Source organism: Salvia splendens, chromosome 20 (genome assembly GCF_004379255.2).
Source record: "Salvia splendens isolate huo1 chromosome 20, SspV2, whole genome shotgun sequence".
Classification (NCBI taxonomy): Eukaryota; Viridiplantae; Streptophyta; class Magnoliopsida; order Lamiales; family Lamiaceae; genus Salvia; species Salvia splendens.
The window spans coordinates 26,249,970-26,268,582 of record NC_056051.1 but is presented as its reverse complement, the minus strand read 5'-3'; the positions used below and the strand labels follow the sequence as shown (position 1 = coordinate 26,268,582).

The 18,613-nt window shown below is 38.6% G+C and overlaps 2 protein-coding genes across 4 annotated transcripts; one reads left to right on the top strand and one right to left on the bottom strand.

Moving 5' to 3' along the window:
- Nucleotides 1-1,633: 1,633 nt before the first annotated feature.
- On the bottom strand, nucleotides 1,634-5,087 carry LOC121782016 (pentatricopeptide repeat-containing protein At2g03880, mitochondrial-like). The gene has a single exon (XM_042179721.1). It carries the CDS (start codon nucleotides 4,849-4,851, stop codon nucleotides 1,954-1,956), a length of 2,898 nt encoding a protein of 965 aa, XP_042035655.1. The 5' UTR covers nucleotides 4,852-5,087; the 3' UTR covers nucleotides 1,634-1,953.
- Nucleotides 5,088-5,951: 864 nt separating this feature from the next.
- Nucleotides 5,952-18,612, top strand: LOC121782014 (DNA annealing helicase and endonuclease ZRANB3). Of its 3 annotated transcripts, none has more exons than XM_042179718.1 (22): nucleotides 5,952-6,453; nucleotides 7,681-8,040; nucleotides 9,134-9,266; nucleotides 9,677-9,852; nucleotides 10,810-10,883; nucleotides 11,003-11,038; nucleotides 11,127-11,217; nucleotides 11,463-11,522; nucleotides 11,875-12,058; nucleotides 12,461-12,654; nucleotides 12,965-13,066; nucleotides 13,374-13,484; nucleotides 14,329-14,394; nucleotides 14,496-14,594; nucleotides 15,297-15,548; nucleotides 16,081-16,389; nucleotides 16,524-16,711; nucleotides 16,781-16,883; nucleotides 16,969-17,114; nucleotides 17,251-17,330; nucleotides 17,519-17,685; nucleotides 18,054-18,612. In XM_042179718.1, the coding sequence occupies exons 1-22, from the start codon at nucleotides 6,112-6,114 to the stop codon at nucleotides 18,249-18,251; spliced, it is 3,471 nt and encodes a 1,156-aa protein (XP_042035652.1). In that variant the 5' UTR covers nucleotides 5,952-6,111; the 3' UTR covers nucleotides 18,252-18,612. The 3 variants fall into 3 exon arrangements, with proteins under 3 accessions (XP_042035652.1, XP_042035653.1, XP_042035654.1); XM_042179720.1 differs by lacking the exon at nucleotides 5,952-6,453 and having other exon boundaries at nucleotides 7,681-7,788; nucleotides 7,875-8,040; XM_042179719.1 differs by lacking the exon at nucleotides 11,463-11,522.
- Nucleotide 18,613: the final 1 nt, after the last annotated feature.

Below are 18,613 nucleotides of genomic sequence, written 5' to 3'. Positions count from 1 at the left end.
GCAGTTGATATAAGCCAGGGACAACTGCTCCAGCTAAAGATCGGTGTTTGGGATTTGTATTACTTCCTAACTTACATAGCAGATCGGTAGAATTCTTTCATTTCATATCCTCTGGTTGATTTTGTGTGTTTTTCTTTTACTATTATCTTGCTTATGTTCATTATTTACACGGAATCGGAATTGAATTAGAATTTTAAGGAATTTAATTCCAAATCCTTTGATAGGTAGAAATGATATACGAAATTGAATTTGAATAAATGGATATGAAATGTGTGCAGTGTGTGCAGTTTGTGTGTGTATGTGACTTGCTTAATTTACGTAGCTGATTGGTGGAATTCTTTCGTTTCGTATCCTCTGAATTGGATGTTGGTTGATTTTGTGTGATTTCCTTATATTATTCTTCGATTCATATCCTCAGAATTGGATGCTGGGTTGATTTTGTGAGTTTTCCTTTTATTATCTTGCGTATACACATTATTCTACAACCTTACTGTTACGATCACAAAATAGGAGATAGACGTTGGCAAAAGTTGTTAGGCAATTAGCTGAATCAGTTGGAAATTAGTTGCACCAGTTGTTGAATTAATTGGTTGGATCTTTTAGGGAAAGTTATCAGCAATAGAAGTTGAATGTGATGCTAGATATACACTTAGCTCTTGTAAGGTTGGGGTGAAATTTTCATTCTGGAGATTGGAGAATATCGAGAGGTTTTGACTGTATCTTCTTCACACCCTTTGCATCTTCATCATTTCCTTCATTTCCATATATACATTGAGTGTTTTATCATCTTCTTGATATGTACACTATAGAGAAAAATTCGGTTCAATAGAAAAAGACTGCTACACTTGTTGAATTTTGATTTTTAGTATTACTGCTCTTTGTACAGCTTCAATGTTCCTTGTGTGGTGATTCGTAGTTTTATAGCATTCATTCATTTATGGTCCCATTCTTTCGATACCTTACAGCTGTAGTGTGTGATGATGAAGATTGTGATTATTCGAACTAAACTGAGTTGTTTCGGGGACTAGAAAAACTGCCACGGTTGGAAGAGTTGCACCTTACGATGAAGCCAATGCTCACATCCAATGATTTTGAAGCCATTGGGATTGCTTGCCCAATGTTGAAATCATTTTCATATCACAACTGTTTCGCTGAAGATACAGATTTTACGGGGGACGTGGTAGCAATTCGAAAAACCATGCCTAATCTGCGCCATCTCCGACTTTGTGAGCATCAGATGAGATATAAGGGACTGGAAGCGATTCTCGATGACTGCCCCCACCTCAAATCACTTGATCTTCGGCTATGCCCCGGTCTTGAGAAAGCCTATAATAGGGAAATGGATTCTGGCTCTGAGCGAAGAAAAGATCTGTGGCTCCATACGGACTCCATTAGTTTTATGGATTGGATAATGCAAAGGAAGGATAGCTATGATCGTGATTTTGAATATGTTGATGATTACTTATGTTATGATTGTGATGATATTGATGGTGGTTTTTTTAATACTTCCTATGTCTGGACAAAAGAGTAGATTGTATATGCTGACTATATCCATTTGATTTCTCAATCTCAGATTGACTAAAGCTCAAAACTGTTGAGGATATATGGAATTTAATCTCTATAGGGTTGGTAATTAACTTCATAAATATTTATCCAAATTCAGAGAATTGTAATACATTCTAAAAAGTAGAACCTTCCTTGCATAAACTGCACACAATTTTGCTTTCTTTCTCTGTAAGCTTGAAAAAAATATGCTGCCTATATCCTATTTGATACACACCCTCAAAACTGCAGAGAATCACTTTACAATCTGCACTTACCATCACTGCTCTTTTCATGTCTTCCTTCCCTCTACAAAGCCGCGGCCACGACAAGCAATCTCCCGAGCAAAGACTTGGAGCATGAGACGACTGACTGCATTTGCTGGAGCCGGAATGTTGTTCAAAATCAGCATCACCAGTAACCTTTACACGAGCACACGCCGTGGTGGAAGTGGTGGAAGCGGTTTCTATCACGAACTATGATCTCCCGATCCATGGTTCCCGACACAAACTTGATGAACTCATGACAGTCTCCACAGATACGAAGGTTCTTGAAAATCCTGATCTTCCCAGCAGCACTGCCCTTGTTTATGAGAGCCAACCCCAGAGCCAACCTCTCACTGTGATGCAAAAGATTATCCACCCTTTCCTTGCCCGAAACATTGTGAAGCGCGTGCTTTGCATCCGGTGCATACCCTGCTTCAGTCACCGCGTCTCCCAACTCCTCCAACTTCTGATGGATATCCGACAGCCTAGGATGGGATGCATCCTGAGATAGGAAGACGTGAACTTGAGCATCAACATCGACCCAGCTGCACCCGGGTTCCTTCTTCACGCCTTTACTAGACATGGATGCTCGAACCCTAGAGGCATCGTCCCACCTATCTTTTGCAGCGTAGAGATTAGCTAGCAAAACGTAGTTTGAATCTGTTTCAGGATCCATTTCGAAAAGTTTCTCAGCTGCTTTTTCACCCAATTCCACATTTCCATGGATTCTGCAAGCACCGAGTACATTCTCCCATATCAATGCATTTGGAGTTAGCTCCATGTCTTCGATAAGGCGGTCAACCTCACTGAATTTGCCTGCTCGGCCAAGCATATCGATCAAGCAAGCATAGTGCTCGATACTGGGAGAGATGCCGTAGGATTCCCTCATTGAGTGAAAATATTTTTTCCCTTGTTCAACTAATCCCATGTGGCTGCAGGCACAAAGGATACCTAGAAAAGTGATTTCATCAGGGAGCAGTCTGTCGTTCATCATTCTATTAAATGCTTCAAGCGCCTTATCGCCCTCTCCGTGCTGAGCATATCCGCATATCATTGTGTTCCACATTACAGTATCGCGTAGTTCCATCCCATCAAACAGGATTTCAGCATCATTGATGTATCCACATTTCCCGTACATGTCGACCAGTGCGCTAGATACAAAGATGTCGGAAGACAGTCCTGCTTTAACCGCCAAAGAGTGCAACTGTCGTCCACTCTCAAGGCTGGCAATCCCGGAGCAGCCTCTCAAACAGCTAGCAACGGTGAACTCGTTAGGAACAACACCTTCTCTCCTCATCTCATTGAAACAACGAGCTGCCTTTTCTCCTTGATTCGTCTGTGAGAAACCTGAGATCATAACTGTCCAAGTGAATACATCTCTTTCATTCAACGTGTTAAATACGGCTTCCACATCCTGCATCCTCCCACACTTGGCATACATGTCGATCAGAGCAGTCCCAACATAACCATCTCTGTCGAATTTGTCTTTTATTATGTGGGCATGAATTTGCCTCCCAGCTTCAACGTTCGAGAGGCTCGAACATGACCTTAAAGTGCTAATATAGGTATACATATTGGGCCTAAAACCATCAACAAGCATCTGTCTGAAAATTTTGCTTCCTTCATCAGAAGTTTCATCATCGTGGAATCCAGACAAAAGGGCGTTCCAAGTAATGACATCTCGATTAGTCATTCTATCGAAGATACAGTACCCGTGTGACACTGACCCAAGCTTCATGTACATGGAAATCAACGCATTACTCAACAAATCATCAGATTCAAGCCCAAATTTGTAAGCACAGCCATGAATGCTTCGACCATAGCGCAGGTCACCTATATTTGCGGCAGCACTAGCAATACTCGAGAGGGTGAATTGATTAGGCCTCATACCAGATTCCCTCATCTGCTGGAACAACTTGGCTGCTTCTTCCTTCAGACCTTGGTGATCAAGCACACTGATAATCGAGCTCCACGCAACTATATCAGGATTGTTTATCTTCCTAAACACTTTTAAGGCGTCATCAGCCACTCCACATTTCGAGTACATATTAACTAGACTACATGTAACAAAATCATCAAGCTCACCACCAACCTTGATCGCCACAGAATGGATCGCTTGACCAGCTCTAAGAGCACCCAAGCTAGCTATCCCTTTCAAAACAATCGACAACGTGAAGTTACTAAACCTCAATTCTGCCTCATCCATTTTTAAAAACAATCTTAAGACCGCCTCTCCATTTCCCACCTGTGCATAACCATTAAGCAAAGCACTCCACAAGAAATCATTTTTCTCCGGCATCATACAGAAAACATCATCCGCGTACTCCAGCTCCCCACATTTCGAGTACAGGTCAATCAAAGAGGAGCCGATGTAAGCATCCGAGAGAAGGCCAACCTTAACCACCTCCGCGTGCACTTGCTTCCCAAAATCCAAATCCAATGACAGCGAGCAGCCCTTCAGCACAGTGGCCAAAGTGAACTCGTTCGGCCTTACATCATCCCTCCTCATTTCACAGAACAACTCGACGCTCTTTATCCCATTCCCTCGAGCTACATAACCCGATATCAGAGCAGTCCACGACACAACGTCTTTAACCGGCATTTGCTTAAACACACGGCACGAACACTCCAACGCCCGACATTTTGCATAGAAGTTAATCAAAGAAACCCAGAGATGCACATCAGGCTCAGTCCCTCTTCGAACAATACAGCCATGAATCGCCCTCCCTTCTCTAAAACACATTCCAGTCGCACAATCCCTCAGCTTTTCCGAATACCATTTAATCCTGTTTTCCCCGTTCGACGCTTTTACCTCATACAAAGATTGTATCTTTTCCGGTTTTCTTCTCCAATCCACCCTTTCCCCAATTCTCGCAGCAGAAGTCGAAATTGACGAACAAGAGCCGACCAATTTGGGGAGATGGTTTTTACTCAGGCAAAACGTCGAACACCTGGCGGGAACTCCGTACAGAGTTGAGAGAACGCCTCTGATTGCGGTTTGTGGTGGATTCCGCATTTGTGTAAAGCCAAAATCGCATCCCATTAGGTTATTCACGAGTAAAAATGGTAATCATTAGTATAATTATTGGTTGTAGAATGCTTGGCGAAAGAGCTGTGGAGTTGCGGCTGCGGCGGCGGGGGAGCTTCAATTAGGCGTTTCTCTCCGCCACTGCTCCGTCTACGCTGAGCAGTTCCTCCTCACTAACCTCCGAGCTACACCGGTGCCTCCTCAGCCACGTCGACATCGTCGTCTTCCCGCCACTTCGCCTCCCTTGCTAGTTGCTGTCTGTTGCTATTGTTTATTCAAACAGCTCTCTCTCGCTTCTTAGATTGGACCTAACTGTCGGGCCCAGTTAGATTTGGGCCGAAATTCAACGGGCTTAGGTAAAGCCCACAATCCAGTAGTGGATTCATTAATTCGAAGCCCGCTAAATTATTGGTTTTTTTTAGGTAAAGCCAATAATTTAAGGCACTAGAGGGATGATTCATGATTGGTCGTTAATACCATGAACTTTGGCTTAATTTTTGAATTTTTTCTACAAACTTAAAATGTTGTCGTAAATATCCTAAATTTCATTTTTTGTTGCCGATTTCCCACGATACTTAAAATAGAATCTGACATGGCTAAATTAAAGTTGAAGTGTCAACCAAATACTAGCAATATGGTCGTTAATCATGAACTTGACTGAATTTTAAAAATTTCCACAAACTTGAAATTTAATCTGAGATATCATGAACTTTGCTGTTATCGTCATTGTCAATTTCAATATCTATGAATTTCAGAAGTATAATTGTCGTTGGCATTGTGAAGATCAACTTGTTATTGTGAGGTTAAATTGTCAGAAAAATTATGAAATTTGATCAAGTCATTTTTGTCTCTAAACTTTAAAAACATGCTTTGAAAGTGATGAGTTTTAGAATTTTTCTCAAATTTTTGATAAATCTAATTTGCACGAAGTTGTATGATTCGTGTCTAATGTGATATTCATAAAATGCTACAAGAATGAGACTATTTGGGGATTTATTATTTTTCTCAGTACACCTATCGAATAACTTAACCACATCATCAATTTAAAACATTCATTTGCCAAATCAATAACACAATATAAATATGAAATCAAATTAGGATTACTATTGATTTCTAAAGTTGCTAAACTAGCCAAAAATTCAACAAAAATTCATGATTTTTCGACAATTGAAGAAACAATATTAAATCCACATGAAAATATCTACCTTCCTTCCCGCGCCTTCCTCAGCTGCTCTTCCGGTTTGAAAAAAACAGTGAACTGAAAATAATCCGCAAATGGAAAATCGAGAAGAAAATCAAGTCACAGAGGAGCAGCGGCGACGCGCCGAAGCGAATCGCGCCGCCGCCCTAGCCAAGCGCAAGGCCATCCTCTCCCTCGCCGAACAACCCTCCCATGGCTGGGATCTGTCCAAGTGCCGCAAGCTCTCTCCGGAAACTAGCATCCACGTCGCCAAACCGCCCCTTGCCTCCAAGTCAATCGCACCGCCAGAGATCCTCCACGTTCGGGTGGAAATTTGCGCGCCTGATTCGTTTTCAGTCTCTCCCGTCGCTGTCGAGGGTTTGGCGTTTCCCGGCGAGGATGCTGCTTTTGAGAAGCTCGCGGATTTTTTATCGAATGTATGGAACTAGGTCGTTTTTAAACGTTTGGTTTTGGAAATTGTTGCATTGATTGTGTGTGTTTTTAGTTTTTTTTTGTGCTTTTTTGATGGGATTTCGCATAATTGAGACGGTGGTGTTTCGTTTGAGTTTGATTATATACCGAAATGCTCAAAATGATAGGGTGGGAATGCGGTTTTTTCTGTTTTGTGGGTAGAATTCGATTTGGATCAGATAGTTTTGGGGGATTTGGTATTTGCTTTTTTGCTGAGATTTCACACAATTGACCCGTTGGTGTTTTGTTTGAGAGTGTGATAATATGAAGTCATGCAGAAAAATATAGGTTGGAAAATGCAGTTTGTTCTGTTTTGTGAGTAGAATATGAAAATTTGGGTCAGATGGTCAGTTTTGAGTGATTAGCTTATTGCTTCTTTTTTTTTTAAATCCTGAGGTTTTGCACAATTGAGCTGGTGTGTGTTGTTTTCAAGTGTGATAATATGAAGAAATGCTCCAAAAAGATAGGTTGGAAATGAGGGTTGTTCTGTATTATGAGTAGATTAAAATTTGAATCAGATATTCAGTTTCGAGGGATTCGTTTATTGTCTTTTTGCTGAAATTTCACTATTATGCTGGTGGCATATTGTTTGAGAGTGTGATAATATGAAGAAAATGCTCCAAAAAGATAGGTTGGAAATGCGGTTTTATTTTCTTATGGAATGAATGGGTTGATCAATTCATTTTTCCCATGGCAATGTGTGTATCTGGTTAATCTTAGGAACATACCTTGAAAATTTGATGTTTGTTTATATACTTAATGTGGGCTGAAACTGTTATGAGAAAATAAAGCAAACTTTTAGGTTGTTTTCTTAAGGGATGATGGACTGCATATTAATTCTCCTTAACAGTCTGTTTCAGTCCTTTTATATACTCCCTCCGTCCCATAAAAAATGGACATTTGGGACGGCACGAGAATTAATGCATAATTGGTAAAGTAAGAGAGATAGAAAGAAAAAGTAATTATAGTACTATTAGTGGAGAATGGGGCCCACCTTATTGGGGAGAAGAATGTTTCCAAAAATAGAAGGGGATATTTTTATGGGACATCCCAAAATGGAGAGTATCCTTATTTTTATGGGATGGAGGGAGTATTCATTTTAAATCTTGATAGTTTAAATTGGCAAATTTGTGTACAAATATCTGTATATATTCAGTTGGTGGATCAATATTCTCTATTTGCATTGTGACCAGGTGACTTTATCACACTACACACAGAACACTGGTGGTGGAAGGGGTTGTGTTTACAGGCTTTATGATTATCACTCGGTTTTGAAGTCCCTAAAGAGTCGCAAGGACATTGTATGTGAAGAGATACCTTGGTGTACTTTCAATGTTGTTGAGAAATTCTCGCATTCATTCATTTCCGGAAGATGGACACCATGCAGGCCTGAGCACTTCCCTGATGAGAAAGTGGATGAGTTGATTTCCGAGCTCCCAAAAGCGTTCTTAAAAGCTTTACTACCTTTTCAAGTTGATGGTGTTCGTTTTGGACTGAGGAGGGGTGGTAGGTGCCTCATTGCAGATGAAATGGGTCTTGGGAAGACTCTCCAGGTACAAATAGTAACTATGCATGTTATAGAATCTTCAATCAAATCTGAGGTATGCCCAGTTTGTGAACTGTTCCTTTTTATTATTTATTTCATTTGAAGCAGGTATGTCGTTTCATATTTATGAATGTCGAGTCTAACAGCCGCCAGTAATAAGATGAAATAATCCTGTGCTCTCTAGTTAAGTAACCTTTTATTTCCTACCATGTAAATAGCATTAGGATTACTAAATTTTATCAGGTGTATAGCCCAGTCTTTCTGCGTAGATGTTAGAGCTTACTGAAGTTGCTCACCAGAGGTGCCAAAGTCCAACTGGAATAGGAAATGATGTGGGCCATGTGGCTCTGCAAATATGAAAGAAAATCACAGTTTTTGAATAATGAATGTGTAGTGTGCCAGGAAAATAATGTTGTAATCTGAAGTTGCAAATTTGCTTCAGCTGATATGAAACAAATTGTATCTGCTGAAGTTTCCAAATCTTTTTTTTGAACTTGTCATGGTCCTGTGTGATTAATAAATTCACATCGATTGCTGGTGCTTCTCCCTCTTATCTTCGGTTTAGTAGTAATATCATTACCTAACATTCTTTGGCAAATTTTGTCTGGCATGAGGCACCTTCAATTCTACTTAGTGTGAGGGTGCATAATGGAACCTGCTTGAATACATTATCCTAGATCCTAGGATATTCCTATCTTACAAGTCTTTTACTCTTGACCATTGGATGATATATTAATAGTCTAAAAGAATTATTGATTAATATAAAATGCTCATAGAAAGTGAAAAAATAGGGAAATTGCGTTTCTTTGTTCTAGAGAGTCACTCAAGGAGGATCTCAAATAGGTCTTGTATATTTTATTTGTTTCACTTTCCCCTTAGTTTCTGGAAATTGTGCTACTCTGAAGTTTTGTTGTACTAATTTCCTAAAATCAGTGAAGGTAATTAAGGAGAAAAGAAAATTGTTGAAAGCGGAACGTACTTGAATAGTATTAGTTGTTTCTAATTAATATGGAATTCCTTGTTTTATTTGTTTGTTATGGCTAGCTAGTTTCTTTTGTTCATAATATTTATCGAACTACTAAGACCCTTTTTTGCACTAGGCTATTGCAATCGCAGCCTGTTTCAGGAAGGAAGGTTCCATACTGGTTGTTTGCCCAGCTATTTTGCGATATTCCTGGGCGGAAGAATTGGAGCGCTGGTTTCCTTTTTGTTTGCCTTCTGATATTCACCTAGGTATACTTCAATATTCACTTATTGCTTGCCACTTTATACCTTCCACAGTTTGAAGTGTGGTGGAGAATCTGGAGATCAGTACAATTAGTTTTCTTTGTAAACTTATCCCCACACCTCTGAAGAAAACAGAAAATGCGGTTGTTAATACGTTCAGTGACTAAAAATTAAGAGGGTTTTATTTTAACCACACCCTACTGCACCGAAATATATGGTCAACATGTATTGCAAATTACTTATAAGTTTAGTGCAGTTACTTAATAGGTTAAGTGCAAGAGTTCTCATATACCTTACAATTAAAACTTTTTTTATTAACCACACCCTGTATAGGATATAATTATACGTATCATTATATTATACTACCTCTCACCATATACTACAGTTGTTTTAGCTGCTTCTGTTTCTCCTTTCAGTTTTTCGCGGTCCAGACAATCCTGCAAGATTAACTAAACTTCCAAGAATTGTGGTCATATCATACACCATGCTTCGTCGTTTACGAAGTAGCATGCTGGAACAAGATTGGGTCACCTTGATAGTTGATGAATCACATCACTTGCACTGCAGCAAACAATCATCTGAAAAGGATGAGGTACAAACTTGTCGATCACATTATGCTTTCTAACGGATATTGTCACATTGAACTTTTAATTTTGTTAAATTATGGATACATGCGTGCATAGTTTAGTAATCATATAAACATGGGCACTACTCAAACTTTTACTAAGTCCTAGATCACTACATATCTATGCGGTCAAGAAAACTTTAATGTATCTGTTCATTTCATGTCACTCACAAGTTTAGCTTTTATTATACTGGGTCGAAAATTGTCATTTGTCTGGTTAAATGAGATATAAAGTTGATGATTATGCTCATCAATTGGTTTATTCTCCACATTGCCAAGAAAGGTTTTGTCTTTAATTTACTAAATTGACCAGGCTTATACCATTAACCACTCAGCTTGAAAAAGGCAAATCATCATCCCTATGCACGCACAATCATGAAAGTCGTGTGCACACACATCAAAGCGTGCCAGCACTTTCTTGGTCATTGTGGCTAGAAAGGATTTGAGTATATCAAGAAGCCTGTAAGGGATTTTAGGTTCTTGCTGGGTATCAAATCGTAAAGAATTGAAGGCTTGCTTTTCCTTTGTTTGTTTTTTGTTTCAAATGTTGCAGATTGGAGCTGTATCTTTAGCTAGGATAATAGTATTACTTTTTGGGATGTGTCATCCCTTGTTATAACTCATCCTTTTACAAATAAAATCTGTTTGATCTGGTTACTACCAGAGAATAATGTTCAGAAAGAGTATTGTAAGCACATGTAAATCTTACTACAGTTCTATTTTATCATTTTTGCTAGAGCATAATTTCAGTAGTTATTTGATCATGCGAATTGTGACCATACATCTGGCTTTTTTGGCCTTAATTCACACCAAAACTTTTTTGGATGTACTTACCCACTTAGCCCTTCTAAGTTGTGAGATTTTCTTCAGTCATATGAAGCCATTGCCTTACCTACTCTTTAAAAAATTATTCTTTTTTCTTAGCTACAAGTTGTGCTTGATGTGGCTACGAAGGTCAAGCATCTCATTCTTCTCTCTGGAACTCCCTCTCTGTCAAGGTTGTTGAAATCATCTTTATTCCAGCATCAATAGTTAACTTTCCCGTACTGCTTATTCGCCGTTTTGTGTCAGCTGCAAATGCTAATACAGGGTTGCATTTTTTCCTAGGTGACAATAGGCCTTTTGACATTTTTCATCAGATAAATATGTTGTGGTAAGTGATTTGACATTGCACTAGCAGGAGTTGTGATATGCCTTCCTATTTAAATTTGTTAATTGTTATGCACCTCAATTTGATGCAGGCCAGGTTTGCTTGGGAAGGGCAAGTATGACTTTGCGAAAACTTACTGCTCTCTCAAAAAAATTCAGGGTCGTCAAGGAATAGTTTTTAAGGTGCCTTTGGGTTGACTCTTCTATGGTTATTACCTAGCACTTAAAATGTGTTTAATTTACATAAGCGGAGTGCATCTGCATATCTAATATGTTCATCCTGCCTGTAATATCATGTAGCTTATGCAAGTTTCCATTTTTCTCATTATGATCTGTGGTTATTCTTTACCTAAATACCCCACCCCGTGAATCTTTGAAACATTTTGACTTTTGAAATGTATTACTATATAACCATCTCTCATTCATAGGATTTCTCTAGGGGAACCCGCTTGGAGGAATTAAATATTCTACTAAAGCAAAGTGTAATGGTGAGGCATTTGCACCTCTATTTCCTTACCCCTTTAAATATGCTAAATATAATTGAAGTTATGTGTCTTAAACATTCAAGAACTGCAATTTATCTTGTTAACAAATCTGGACATTTCAAAAAAAAAATCCTTAAAAGTTGAACGTTCGATTCCAACACAGTGCACCAGTTTAAAGTGGTCTTTGCTTAGTCCACAACTAAACGGATATGAGGTATATCTTCTGAAATATGACAATAAGTGTTTCTGAAGTAAGAAAGTGATTTTTCAGTTGGGCCCACTATATATAGTTCTCTTAAATATTTGGATTTGCTTCTGTACTCTTATTCACTTAAATTCATTTGTGATGCTGCAGATTAGACGTCTAAAGGAACACGTTTTACTCCAACTACCGCCCAAGCGTCGGCAAATTATAAAATTAGTTTTGAGTAAATCAGATATTAATTCTGCTATGGTAGCTCTAGGGCTTGAAGATGTTGATACTACTGCAGAAAGTGACGCTGAAAATGCACCTATTCCCATTTCTGATGATGATCCAGGTGTCATTTCACATCTTTTAAATGAATATGCTGGAGTTGAGCAGACTTACCATTAGCAATTAGCATGCAGTAGAGTTACTGATTTTCAAGGAACCTTTGTTGTCATGCATTCATGCTACACCCAAAGGTTCATTATCTATCTTTGACCACTTTTGGATGAGATGAGCACAGGATTGGGTGAATTTGTTTTGCCCGGAAAAAAGATGAAATCTTTGTTAATTTGTCATAACCTGGTTAGTTGTGACTCTGAGGATATTTGAGGGTTACTATGCAAAATCCTGTGCATGATCATATCATATTATTTCAAATGGAAATTAAATAGAGAAAACATATGCTTGAAGTCTCTTGTTTGAGGTGCAGTGGCTTATAAAGAATGAACTTCTTGCTTCTCTTGTCATGTAGATTGTGATATGAAGAAGAAATTGTCAAAAAAGCTATCTGCACTTGGTTTAGCAAAGCTACCTGGATTCTTTGAGTGGCTCTCTTTTCATCCTATTATGTTGGAGAAGGATGGAGAAGAAATCAGGCAAGAAAGTTCGAGTTCACACAAAATGATAATATTTGCCTATCATCATAAGGTGCTTGATTATGTACAGGTGAGAAAAACTATTTAGAATGACTATTGTATTTAATCCCCTTTTGTTGAATAGTTTTTAATTTATGGACACATGTTTTTTTATCGAAGTATGGGAAATCATTTAGAAAATATCATCTTTCCAAGGTGCAAATAATGAGGTCAACTTAGCGTAATCAGACAGTTATAGAATACCACATGATCATATTTCATGTAGGTGTTAGTGTTTCAGTTAACATTGCATTACATAGTCAGGCAGTGCTTCACTGTCTTCTGATACTAAACATGGCTTTATATGTATGTGATCTCTACCTTCTTTTGCTATTGCTCAGGCGTTTCTCTGTGAGAAAGCAATGCAGTTTGTTCGCATTGACTGTACTGTAACTGGTGTTGACAGGCAGGCAGCTATTCAGTCATTCCAATCATCAAAAGAGGTTTGTCATCCGTTATTATTTTCATATTCTGTAGAAAATTGATGTTTCTAGTCCTGTTTGTTTGTTTGTTTATATCTTTTTCTGGCGTGGCCTAATAATGATGAGATTTGATCCTCCAGGAACTTTATTACTAGTCTTTCAGCTGCTTGTGTGTAATGCCACTGTACCTACATTTTATTCCACCTTAAGTCTTCTGTCAAATGATTTTGTATTATGTACTTAGATCAAACTGCAAAAAAATAACAGAAGTCCATTGTTCAATTTCTTTCGATGCCCTTGTGCATAACAACTCTTTTAATTTCACCAGGTTAAAATTGCCTTGATCGGCATCCGTGCTGGAAGCACTGGTCTTAACTTAACATCAGCAGACACTGTTGTGTTCGTGGAATTACCTACGAACCCTGCTGATATTCAACAGGTTCCTTCGTATTTCTGCTTCTTTAAGTTTCTGGTTTTGAAGTTACAGATCATCATTAAACTCCATCCTTTATACTTGGATTCCACTAGAAGTGTTGTTGAAGCCTGGTAATATGGAGTTATGGTTCCATTGTACAATTTAATTCCTTCGAAGAGGAATCTCAAAACTAACTGGGCCATCGATACTAATGTTCCTTTTTCTTGCCAATTTTCCTCTAATTTTTATTTATTCATGAAACATAAAGTACTGCTTGAGGATCATAGAAAAATTGATCCTTTCGGTAGATTGCTGGTGTACTCTGCAATTAGGTATTTCTATCTTTTCTACTAATTAAGGCTTATTTGTTATTCCGAAAGGTGTGAAATTCAGCAGCAGATTGGGGCCTACGACCTCAATGGGCTTTGGCAGTGTTAAGTGGGGAAGCAAAGTGCTATTGAGTGCTGATTGATGATATTTATAATGATGTTTACATAAAGATGATGAAATGCTAATTGTGTGCATTCTTTAATTGACAGTGTCGTTTATGACTGGTCAATAGTTGCGGGTTTATTCTTGCTGGTTTTGACCTTTGGATCGATAGTATTTAGGAGCATATTAAAAAATTAGTCTAGCTAGTTCTGTTGATATATCAACTACATAATCTTACATTGTCTCCACTTGTTAGGGGCTTTGATATCTTCGCCTCTTTTAAAGTTTCTTGATTGATTTATATGGCATTTGTGGTCTCATGTCCTGTTTTGGAACATGGCAAGGTCTTAATTGTTAATGAAGCTTACAGTTTTGTTTATAATCTAAAAATCTTTACATACTAAGTGATGCTTTTACATTTTTTAAACATTTGAAGGCTGAAGATCGAGCTCACCGGCATGGACAGAAGAGAGTGGTGAATGTATACATTTTCTGCGCAAAGGTGTCTGTTATAACATACTATATAATAAATTAGCTGATTATTTTCATGAAACGTTCTCTTTGGAATTTTCTTCTGTGGCACTTATATTGATTGCTTGTCAGGATACTTCAGATGAGTTACAGTGGCAGCAACTTAATAGGAGTTTGCTGCGCGTTTCTTCTACTGTCAATGGGAAGCGTCACGCTATACGTGAGATAGAGGTATATAGCTTCAAGTAGACATTTTTTCAGTACTTCTTTAGAGGCATCAGGATATTGTTTATAGACATTTATACATCGATAGTCCCAATAGATGATGGCAATTGGGTACTCACCTACCAGCAGGTACCCATGTACCTTCTGAATTCTAATCCATTAGCTTTGTGCAATTTATCTTGAGAGATTTATGCTAGCTTATCTTAAAGATCTTCTATAAAGAGTATTCCCTCAAATTCAGTGTTGAAGATTGATTTAATGGTTTTCGGTTTGTGTTTAATTGAGAAGGTTTTAAAAAATAAACAGCTGAACTGACCGGATTGAAGGAGAAAAGACATCAAAGTGGTTCTGTAAAATGTTTATGTTGCTGTTGGGCTAGAAAAGTTCCAATATTTTTAGATATTCAGATACCCAAAAGAAGACACTTGATGTTCAAATACAACTTCCAAGAGATAGAGAGAAACCACTGCATATTGGATATACTTGATATTAGGACACCACCTATTTGCACTCAATATATGATGCGAGTTTGCCACTATGAAGTGTGATTATTAGCTTCTAATTTCCAGGCAGGAGTCGAACTTTAAGTATTTTTTGTTTCTTCCCTATTTCCTTTCCTTCGGCCTATTTTGTTTTAACCTTGAGATTTAGAATCATAACGTTTAGTTATGACACTGTGTTTCTTCTATTTGGTTCTTATGCTGCTAGGTTGAGGGTGTTTCTTCTCTAGAAAGCACTAGAAGTACAACTGAGAATATAAAGCAATCCATCGTATTTCAAAATGCTTGTGTAGAGCATGAACCAGATCTTCCAAAGGCATCGTCTGATATGCATGTAGAGCTAGATAACAGTTGTGTTGAACTACATGAAAGTGAAATAGCATTAAATGGAGATGGACGTGTCAACGAAGTTGAATATGGAGTGAAGGCTGATATCCAGCGAAGCAGTCTTCGCTTTGAGGTAAGTTAATTTGTTTAAATAAGTATGTCACTGAAGCCCATGTTTCTGCTTGTGCATGTTGTGGGAAACTGATTACTTGTGAAAGAAGCAAAAAATTATAAACATATGTAACGATAATTTATTAAAAACAATGCAATCCAGCAAGCCAGATAGTATGGATGCAGTTGTGGAAGCAATCATAAAGTGCACTTACACAAATGGGTGAGGTTAGTGGAAACCATCAACTGCTGATGTTGTCTACGATATTGTTGTGATATCTTCAAGCTGTCCAAGATGATTTTCTAACTGGACTGGGGCTGGGAATAGGATACATGATTTAGTGGATGTCTTGTCCCACAAATGTACCAGTCTGCTAATGTGTGTATATACATGGGCACCTTGGTACAAAGTTGGATTTGCTTATTTATTTATCTACGATTAGTTGCTACCACAAAAGTTATGTATTCTATCACAACTCTAAGGAGTTCTTTAATATGATGTCTTTGTATTGTATTGTAAATTATAATTTATTCCTCAAGTTTCATGCTCTCAGGTGAGCCAACACACTGGCAGGATCCACTTATACTCTTGTACCTCAGAAACACAATGTAGACCGAGTCCACTTTTTAAGAGTTTTCGGCAAGAGGAGGTTGAGTGTCACTCTCTTGCAGACGAAAATGAGAAACCCAGTGGTGAATCAGTTGATGATAATTCAATATACATGGAAGCTCTTATGTCTTTCATCAATGAATGGAAGGAGCTAAGGCCTATTGAGAGGAGGAGATTGATCAATAAACCCTTGCAGCTTCCACTGTCTTGCGAATTATGTTACTTGAATGAAAGTCTTAATCACGAAACTGGGGTTAGTACTTAATAGTTAGCCGATCTTAACCTTTGACTCATGTCATATGCACTTTTCACATTCAATCATTTAATAACTGAACTACCCAAATCTTGCAAGAAACTTGTTAACCCCATCTATGCTTATTTCTCTAGGGACTACTGAGAGGTGGCAGCAGCAGGCGCAAAACACCTTTAGATGAGATAGGCAATTCATTACCATCAAATGCTGCTTGGAGAAATGTCAGCCTGTGTAGTGGCCAAGGTCAGAAAACGAAAACGTATACACAAGCTTGGTCGGACCTGGATGAACCACTCTGCAAACTGTGCCAGAATCCCTGCATGTAAGTCTTTTAAATTCTTTTTTCCTGGTGAAACATGAAGCAACTTATTGATGGCTTCTTCGGTGGCAGGGGAAATGATGCCAAGTTGCCCCAATTCTTTGAGGATCTTTTCTGTGGTTTGGGCTGCTTTGAAGAATATCGCTCACGAACTAGCAATAGATTCCTTCGTCAGGTTTGAACTCTGATCTCACACAGATGAACCTGTATATTTGTATCAGGTGTTTCGTTATTCTCATTTTATCGTAATTAACTTGTAGGGACTTTTCCAAATCGAACATGGCATTTGCACGAACTGCCATATTGACTGTCATCGACTTGTGAAACACTTGAGAGTTCTATCAGTTGAGAAGCGGGAAGCATACATTAAAAATGTGGCTCCGAATATTGCATCACACAAGAAAATGTATGTTGTAATCAGATCTAAACGCTTTCAAAAAGTGTTGGTTAAACTCTTACCTCATGGACAAGCTTGCCTACTCACTTGAAAATCGCAGTTTTCTTCGCAATGCAAATTTATGCCTTATTCCTGCATGTTGCAGGCTAGCCAAGCTTGTTCAGGACCCTTCTGAAGGCAATGCTTGGCATGCAGACCATATCATACCCGTGTATAAAGGAGGAGGTGTGTGAGATTCCTTCCCCCACCCCCCCACACACACACAATTAAAAAAGGGCAAATTAGCCAAAAACACCATCAAGTTTGGTCAAATTCTGGTCAATCCCGCAACTTAAAAAAATGGCTGATTGTATCATAACTTAAGAGGATATATGATTCTTTGCTCTAAAGAATTCCATGCTTGAATTTTATAGGCGAGTGCAAGCTGGAAAACCTGAGGACCCTCTGTATTGCTTGTCATGCTGATGTAACCTCTGCACAATGTGCTGAACGGCGTATTGCTCGGAAAAAGGCTAAGAAACAACTCAAAGTGACTATGAGTGACCTCATAAATAGTGAAAAGCGGACAGACATACTAAAGGTGCTGTAGTTCTTACTGGAATCTCTCTGTCTGTCTGTCTCTTCCCTCCATCCCCAACCCCACCAAATAGATCGACTAACTGTTCCTTTCCCCATCATGAATCAAAAGAAATGCTTATCTGCTGGTTAGTGGTTACTTGAAGTCTGAATTTCTCCACCGCAGTTGATACAGACTATATTCGGTCAATTTAAACATTCATCTCGCATCTTGTTTAAACATTCATCTCACATAATCTGGTTCAGCAATTTTAAGAAATGCACCATGTGATATCTCTATCATCAGAAATATGTTGCTAAATGTCATCTTAAGTCAAAACTCAGTATGTTACATCGATATTTTGGTAAGTAATCTTGAGTTTGTGCCTTCAGAAATGTGAACAGTCTCGAAGTGACACAGTGGATGATGATCTACTAATTCACATTCCCGGGAGTGCATATTCGGGACCAAACATCAATGGGCCGAACGAGCAAAATCAACAGCCAGAAGTGGTTGGTCAATCATCGACAGAACATATTCTCCCCGGCAGTGGTGATGGCAGAAGAGTTGTTCACTGCAAGAAAAGTTGACACTTGACAACTGGAAAACTCATTTGCTTGAGAAAGGCTGTGAAGAATGAGGAGAGCTCGAGTTCGGGCTTGACACAGTCTCTTAAAACTACCCCGGCGTCTGTCCACTGGAAACAAGAACGGATCGCGTCGAGGGAATACTGTACCATATCGAGTCCCCTATCGCTCTTTAGTCATAGTTTTCATGACATAATGAGCATAAGATTTTTGGTTAATGTATATTTCAATGTCTCCCTAATCATATGTTTCTCACAAGGGAAATTCAAAATGAGTTCTGCTTTACTTTATTTACAAACTACAGCTCTTTAGATCAAGAATCTTTAAGGATGAAATGACGCATTTAGATTTGTTGGATGCCAAAT